Source organism: Colobus angolensis, unplaced genomic scaffold (genome assembly GCF_000951035.1).
Source record: "Colobus angolensis palliatus isolate OR3802 unplaced genomic scaffold, Cang.pa_1.0 Scaffold66, whole genome shotgun sequence".
NCBI lineage: Eukaryota > Metazoa > Chordata > Mammalia > Primates > Cercopithecidae > Colobus > Colobus angolensis.
Window position 1 is genome coordinate 3,465,395 of NW_012120265.1, and position 8,005 is coordinate 3,473,399.

The following is an 8,005-nucleotide window of genomic DNA, read 5'->3' on the forward strand; positions in this document are numbered from 1 at the left end:
GGTCTTGAACTCCTGACCTCAGGTGATCCACCTGCCTTGGCCTCCCAAAGTACTAGGATTACAGGGGTGAGCCATGGTGCCTGGCCTCTTTTTTGTTTTTTAATTTAATTTTTTAAAAATTTAATTCCACTGTGCAGTGGAATAGTCAGATGCTGCCCTGACAGGATCTGTGTTGGCTGGGGCAGGATGAGGATTTTTTTTTTTTCACTATGTTGCCCAGGCTAGAACCTATGCCCACTCCTGTGTCCCAATTTGTGAGAAGCACAGTGATGAGCAGGGTGTGCCCAAAGGAGGGGAAGGACGCTTAAGTCAGGCAGGACACAGAAGCCTGTGTTCTGGGAGAAACATTCTACGAGGTCCTTCAGGCAGCCCTGGTCTCTGGGAGCCCCATTCCACTTCAGGCTGAGGAAGGACTTTGCTATAGGCAGGGAAGTCCACAGATGCTTTGGGGCAGTTTCTGGAAGGAGTAAACTCCTCGTAACAGGGGGTATATGAGAGGGAGTTGGTGACCACTGGTTGGGGAAGTTGTAAAGAGGACTCCATAGGGAGGGTTTGATTAGAGCAGTTTGGGGGCCTGGGGTCTTGATTCCAGAAAGGCAAAAGATCTGTGGTTTGACTCTTCCCCATACTACCCATCCATCCTGCAGCGCACTCAGATCCCTGTGAGAACAACCCTTGTCTTCATGGAGGGACATGTAATGCCAATGGCACCATGTATGGCTGTAGCTGTGATCAGGGCTTCACCGGGGAGAACTGTGAGATTGGTGAGTACCCCAGACTCAGGATCTGAATCTGAATTTATTTGACTCCAGAGCCTTGGGTTGTACTCCAGCAGCCATGCCCTCAGAATTCAGAGATCACAAAAAGCTGGTTTTAGATGCTCTATTCCCAAATCCCAGTCCTTACATCCAGCTAAATCAGCCCAGTTAGTGGATCCAGAATCAAACAGCTGAGCTTTCATCTCTGGTGTGCTGTCTCCCATTACTACCAGTCAGAAGTGGGAAGGGAAAGACAAAGGAATGTTATGTTTGAGACTCCTCCCTGCAAAGGCCCTTTGGGGATCCTGCCCTTTCCTGGGTGGGTGGGAGGTATAAGCACTGCCACTAGAACTGTTGGGTGCTAGCTTCAAAGCCCAACACAAGAAATACTACCAATTATGAAATTACAACAACAAATATAAGTGACATAATTTCTTGAGCTCTATGCATCATCTTGACTTCACAACCTTCACAATCACAAGACTGATTACAGAATTATAACAATAAATATAAATGATATAATTTATTGAGCTCTTCTATTGCTTCCCTACTCACAATCACCCTTGAGTAGGAGCCCATTATTATTACCATTTTCAAAAAAATAAGCTGAGTTTCAAGGAGGGAAAGTGACTTGCCCAGTGCCATACGTGCCTCAAGCACTGTCTACACATGGACCGGTAGAAGAAGAACTCAATGAATATCTAGCTTTACCCACAAACAGCTTTGTGACCCTGTGCAAGTCTTTGCAAATGCCTAAAAGAGACTCCAGCTTCAGCTTTCTATGAGCCTGTTTTTGAGAGTATAATCTTCACTTCTCTAGAGTCAGGGAGAACAGTCTGCACATCCTGGCTCTCAGCTGCCTCAATGGCATCTGCTCTCATTAATGCTAATTTATGTTAATTGTATGAGGTTCTACCCCCTTGCCTGCAGAGTCACTGGGCCATCTGTGCAGACTGCGACTGCTGCACTCAGGTCCAGGATGGATGGTAGGACTATGACCCCATCTTCTGCTTAGTTTCCTGCGGGGGCTCAGAGCCAAGGGGAAGCTGACCTTGGACTCAGTCTCTTCTCCTTTCTGCCAGACATTGATGACTGCCTCTGCGGCCCCTGTGAGAATGGAGGCACCTGTATTGATGAGGTCAACGGCTTTGTCTGCCTTTGCCTCCCCAGCTATGGGGGCAGCCTTTGCGAGAAAGGTGAGTTTCTGTTGCAACCCCAGAAACAGTTCCAAGAGTGGGGTTGGGTGCCCAGCCACAGGCTTCCCCATATACTCCAGGTCCCTGCCTCCAGTTCCATGGCTGTGAGCCTGACACAAGATAAATTATTGTTTTAGACAAATAGCGCGTAACATAGAATTAACTATTTTATTTTATTTTATTATTTTTTTGAGATGGAATTTCACTCTGTCACCCAGGCTGGAGCGCAATGACGCCCTTTTGGCTGACTGCAACCCCCACTTCCCAGATTCAAGCAATTCTCCCTGCCTCAGCCTCCCAAGTAGCTGGGATTACAGACGCCCGCCACCATACCTGGCTAATTTTTATATTTTTTAGTAGAGACGGGGTTTTGCCATGTTGGCCAGGCTGGTCTTGAACTCCTGATCTCAGGTGATCCACCCACCTTGGCCTCCCAAAGTGCTGGAATTACAGGCATGTGCCCCTGCGCCAGCCCTATTTTATTTTATTTTATTTTATTTTACTTTTTTTTTGAGATAGAGTCTCGTTCTGTCACCAGGCTGGAGTGCAGTGGCGTGATCTCAGCTCACTGCGACCTCCGCCTCCCTGGTTCAAGCAATTCTCCTACCTCAGCCTCCCGAGTAGCTGGGATTATAGGCACGTGCCACCACACCTTGCTAAATTTATTTTATTTTTTGAGACAGGGTCTCACCCTGGCACCCTGGCTGGAGTACAGTGGTGCGATCTTGGCTCACTGTAGTTTTGACCTCCCAGGCTCAAGTGATCCTCCCACCTCAGCCTCCCCAGTAGGCTGGAACTACAGGCACATGCCACCATGCCTGGCTAATTTTTGTATATTTTGTAGAGACAAGGTTTCACCATGTTGCCCAGACTGGTCTTGAACTCCTGAGCTCAAGCAATCTGTCCACATCAGCTTCCCAATCTACTGGGATTACAGCCACTGAGCCCAGCCAAATTAACCATTTTAAAGTGTACATTTCAGTGGCATTCTGTACAATCACAATGTTGTATAGCCATCACCTCTCTCTAGTTCCAGAACTTTTTCAGCACCCCAGAAAGAAACTCTGTGCCCACTAGGCGGTCATTCCCTATTCCCATTTCCCAGACCCTGGCAACCACTAATCTGTTTTCTGTCTCTGTGGATTTGCCTGTTCTAGACATTTCATATAAGTGGAATCTCAAAATATGTGTCTTTTGTGTCTGGCTTCTTTCACCTGGCATGTTTTCAAGGTTCATCTGTGTTGTAATATGAATCAGTGTTTCATTCCTTTTCATGGCTGAGTAGTATTCCATTGTATGGCTATATCACATTTTGTTTATCTATTCATGGTTTGATGGATGAGTGGAATTGCTGGGTCATATGGTAACTCTAGGTTTAATTTTTTTTAATTTTTTAAAATTTTTTTAAAGATGGGGTTTTGCCATGTTGCCCAGGCTGCTCTCAAACTACTGGGTTCATGTGATCCTTCTGCCTCAGCCTCTCAAAGTGTTGGGATTACAAACATGAGCCACCGTGCTTGGTCTTTTTTTTTTTTTTTGAAACAGTTTCTCACGCTGTGTTCAGGCTGGAAAGTACAGTGGTACAATCATAGCTCACTGTCATCTTGAACCCCCAGGCTCAAGCAGTCCTCTTGCTTCAGCCTACCCAGTAGCTGGAACTGCAGGTTCGTGCCACCATGCCTGGCTAATTTTTATTTTTTTAATTTCTTTTTATTTTTATTTTTTGAGACAGAGTCTCACTCTGTCACCCAGGCTGGAGTGCAGTGGTGTGATCTCGGCTCACTACAACCTCCACCTCCCAGTTCAAGTGATTCTCATGCCTCAACCTCCCCAGTATCTGGGACTATAGGCACCCACCACCACACCTGACTCAATTTTTTTTTTTTTTTGAATTTTTAGTAGAGATGGGGCTAAGCTGGTCTTGAACTCCTGGCCTCAAGTGATCCACCGCCTCGACCTCCCAAAATGCTGGGATTACAGGCCTGAGCCACCATCCTCAGCCTACTTTTCCTTTAAAAAAATTATATGTAATCCCAGCACTTTGGGAGGCCAAGGCGGGCGGATCATGAGGTCAGGAGATCAAGACCATCCTGGCCAACATGGAGAAACCCTGTCTCTACTAAAATTACAAAAATTAGCTAGGCGTGGTGACACGCGCCTGTAATCCCAGGATTACAGGCTGAGGGAGGCTGAGGCAGAAGAATTGCTTGAACCTGGGAGGTGGAGCCTGCAGTGAGCCAAGATCGAGACATTGCACTCCAGCCTGGGCGACAGAGCGAGACTCCATCTCAAATATATATGTATATATATATATCTCCATCCTAGTGGGTGTGAAGTATCTCATGGTGGTTTTGACATTGACAATGAGCATCTTTTCATGTGCTTGTTGGCCATTTGTATGTCTTCTGTGGAGAAATGTCTGAGCTCCCATGTCGATACAAAGGATGTAGCCCTGACATCAGAGAAGGAGACTTCAGCATTGGAATGGGAGGGGGTGTCAGGGACTGATCTCCCACTTAAATCTCTTCCAGAAACAAAGAAAAGACGTTAAGATTTGGCCAGTGTGGTGGCTCATGGCTGTAATCCCAACATTTTGGGAGGCTGAGGTGGGCAGATCACTTGAGGCCAGGAGTTTGAGATCAACCTGACCAACATGGTGAAACCCCATCTCTATTAAAAATACAAAAATTAGCTGAGCATGATGGCATATGCCTGTAATCCCAGCTACTCCGGAGGCTGAGGTGGGAGGATTGCTTGAGTGTGGTAGGCGGAGGTAGCAGTGAGCCGAGATTGTGCCATTGCACTCCAGCCTGGGCAACAGAGTGAGACCCTGTCCAAAAAAAACAAAAGTCAATATGGGAGGTGAAAGGGTTGGGAGAGCAGAGCCTCAGGAGGAGGGGCCAGGCATGGGGAGAGGGGTGATCTTGCCTCGCAGTGACCTTGGATTGGGCCCTCTCTCTGGTGGGCTGGCTGTGCTCACGCTGGTAGGCCTTGGGCCAAGGCCAGCCCCCCCTCATGCTCCTATCCCATCTCCCAGACACTGAGGGCTGTGACCGCGGCTGGCACAAGTTCCAGGGCCACTGTTACCGCTATTTTGCCCACCGGAGGGCATGGGAAGATGCCGAGAGGGACTGCCGCCGCCGCTCCGGCCACCTGACCAGCGTCCACTCACCAGAGGAGCACAGCTTCATTAATAGTAGGGGCTCTGGGGGAGGGGGCCACCTGCCTGGAGGGTGGGCAGGGGTGGCACTTGAAGCCCTTTTGCCAGGGCATCCCTTCCCTGGTTTTCAAGACGTCACCTTTCCAAAGCTGTGTTCATTAACGCAAGCCCTGACTACTTCTTAATGCATGAAATCTGTCAATTCACTTGTTAATTCATACATTCACTTCATTCATTCATTCATTCATTCATCAAATATTTACTGAGCACCTGCTGTGTGCCAGGCACCATTCCAGGAACACTGACACAGCACAGCAGTGATCAAAGCTGACTTTGCTCTGTCCTCAGGGAGTGACGTTTCTTGGGGAGGATATAGACAAACAAGTAAATATCTAAGTGAATAAGTCTATACTGTAATTCAACAGATCCTATGTGTGCTGATAACAAAACAGGGCCAGGAGATGGAGGGTGATGGGGGAAGTACCTGTGATGTGTTGGATGAAATAAGGAATGAGCCTTGCAAAGACCTAGGAGAGAGACAAGTGTTGCATTCATGTAATCTGGGACTTATTGGTTTATTCATTATCCCTCTGCCTTTTGCTCATCCATCCATTTATTCTGTTTATTCCATTTGCCGCCATCCCATCCCTCATTGACTCCTTCGTTTCTTCCTTCCCTGGTTCGCTTGTTTCTTTTTCCTTGACGTATCCCACGGGGCCACTCCCTCCTGAGCGACTGGCTCGCGCCTTCTCACCTGTCTGCCCGTCCAGCGCCCACTGGTGTCTCCTGTCCCCTACTTCTCATTTCTGCAAAGATGTGACAGTGCCTGGGTTTATTCCTGCTTCTTCTAGCCACAAACCCTGGCATAGCCTGGGCCTAATTCCAGTTCTTCCCATGCCTCACCCCCCTAAAAGAGGGTAGCCAGAGTCCTTGCTTTCGGAGGGTGGGGTGAGGACGCACCTGCAGCCTACACTGAAGCTGGGAGAGGGGTTCATGCCTGCCCCCTGACCCTCCTCCTCCTTGCTCTCCCTCCTACCTCCCCATCTTCCCTCCCACTTCTTCCCCTCTTCCTTCCACTCCTCTTCCTCCCTCCTCCTCCCATTCTTTCTCCTCCTCCCTCTTAGTCCTCCCCTTCTCCCTCCCCCTCCTCCTCCTGCTTCCACTCATCTTCCACCTCCTTTCTCCTCTTCATCCTCCCTACCCTCCTCCCTCTCCTCCTCCCATTCCTCCTCACTCTTCTCCTCCCCCTTCCCTCCCCTCCTCCTTCCACTCATCTTCTTCCTTCTTTCTCCTCCTCATCCTGCCTCCCCCTCCTCCCATTCGTCTCCTCCTCCCTTATGCTCCTCCCCAGGCCTCCTCCCTTCTACTCCTCCTCCTTCCCTTTCCTCCCCCTTCCCTCTTGCTCTTCCTCTTCCCTTCCACTCCTCCTCCTTTCTCCTCCCCATCCTCCCTCGCACTCCTCTCCCTCCTCCCTCCAACTCCTCCCCTCCTCCTTCCATTCATCTTTCTCTTCCTTTCTCCTTCCTTTCTTCCTCCCTCTTCTCTCCCTCCTCCCTCCCATTCCTCTGCCTCCTCTTTCCACTCATCTTCCTCCTCCTTTCTCTTCCCCATCCTTCCTCTCACTCCTCCCCCTCCCTCCTCCACTGATCTTTCTCCTTCTTTCTCCTCCCCCTCCTCCTCTCATTCCTCCCCCTCCTCCCTCCTGCTCCTCCTCCTCCCTTCCATTCCTCTTCCCTCCTCCCCATCCTTCTTCCTACTCCTGCCCCCCTCCCTTTCACTCCTCCACCTTTCTCCTCTCCCTCCTCCCCCTCTTGTCTCTCCTTCTCCCTCCCCCCACTTCCCTTCTCCAGCTCTTACAGAGGCTGGGGGAGGGCACCTGTGTCCTCCTTAACCTCTGTAAACTTCACTTCTATCTCCCTCACTCTCCACCTCAACCTCCAGCCCACCTCCAGGCTGAGGAATGGACTGGGTCTTCCCCTCCCACACATACCTCACCCGGCCCCCAGCCCATAGAGAGGCTGAGGAAGGGGCTCTAGATCCTCCTCCATCCCTGTACCCACCTCTTCCCCCTTGATTTCCACCTTCCAGATCTTTCCCCCCACCCAGCCCACCTCCAGGCTGGGGAAGGTGAGGAATTCTTTCCTCCCACACCCTACCCCACCTCACCTGCGCCTCCGCCCTGGGCTGGAAGAGGCATGGGTGAACACCCAGACCCACAACCCCCCGACCCTGCAGGCTTTGGGCACGAAAACACGTGGATCGGCCTGAACGACAGGATCGTGGAGAGGGATTTCCAGTGGACGGACAACACCGGGCTGGTGAGTGGCGGGGGCTGCAGGCCTAGGCTGCTGAGCTGCATCAGGCCTGCCATCTGGCCTCAGTTTACCCTTTTGTGCAAAGTTATTGCAATTGGGTGTCAAAGGTCTCTAGTGGCTCTAAGATGCTGGAGTTGGCAAAGGAGCCTCAAGTAAAGGCCTTCTCCCCTGACTTCCCCAGCCCAGGTAAACAGACCACGCCCACCCAGCTGCAGAGGTTACAAACCTGAGACTAGGGTCTGACGCCTCCCCTACTCACTCTGCCTGGTCCCCCAGCCATAGTCTCTCAAATATTCTCATTTCTAGGCTGGGCATGGAGGCTCACACCTGTAATCCCAGCACTTGGGGAGGCTAAGGTGAGCAAATCACTTGAGACCAGCCTGGCCAACATGGTGAAACCCTGTCTCTACTAAAAATATAAAAATTAGCTGGGCGTGGCGGCATATGCCTCTAATCCCAGCTACTCGGGAGGCTGAGGTGCAAGAATCGCTTGAACTTGTGGGGTGGAGGTTGAAGTGAGCCGAAATCACGCCACTACACTTCAGCCTAGGTGATGATAGAACGAGATTCTGTCTC

General features: G+C 50.3%; 1 protein-coding gene across 1 annotated transcript in view; it reads left to right on the plus strand.

Annotated features, from left to right (window-relative positions):
• Positions 1-8,005, plus strand: part of NCAN (neurocan) — a 41,595-nt gene that overhangs the window by 22,163 nt on the left and 11,427 nt on the right. Inside the window, exons 9-12 of the mRNA XM_011925867.1 lie at positions 648-764; positions 1,841-1,954; positions 4,992-5,150; positions 7,350-7,432. Of these exons, the coding sequence (XP_011781257.1) occupies positions 648-764; positions 1,841-1,954; positions 4,992-5,150; positions 7,350-7,432 (473 nt within the window). The remainder of the gene's footprint in view (positions 1-647; positions 765-1,840; positions 1,955-4,991; positions 5,151-7,349; positions 7,433-8,005) is intronic.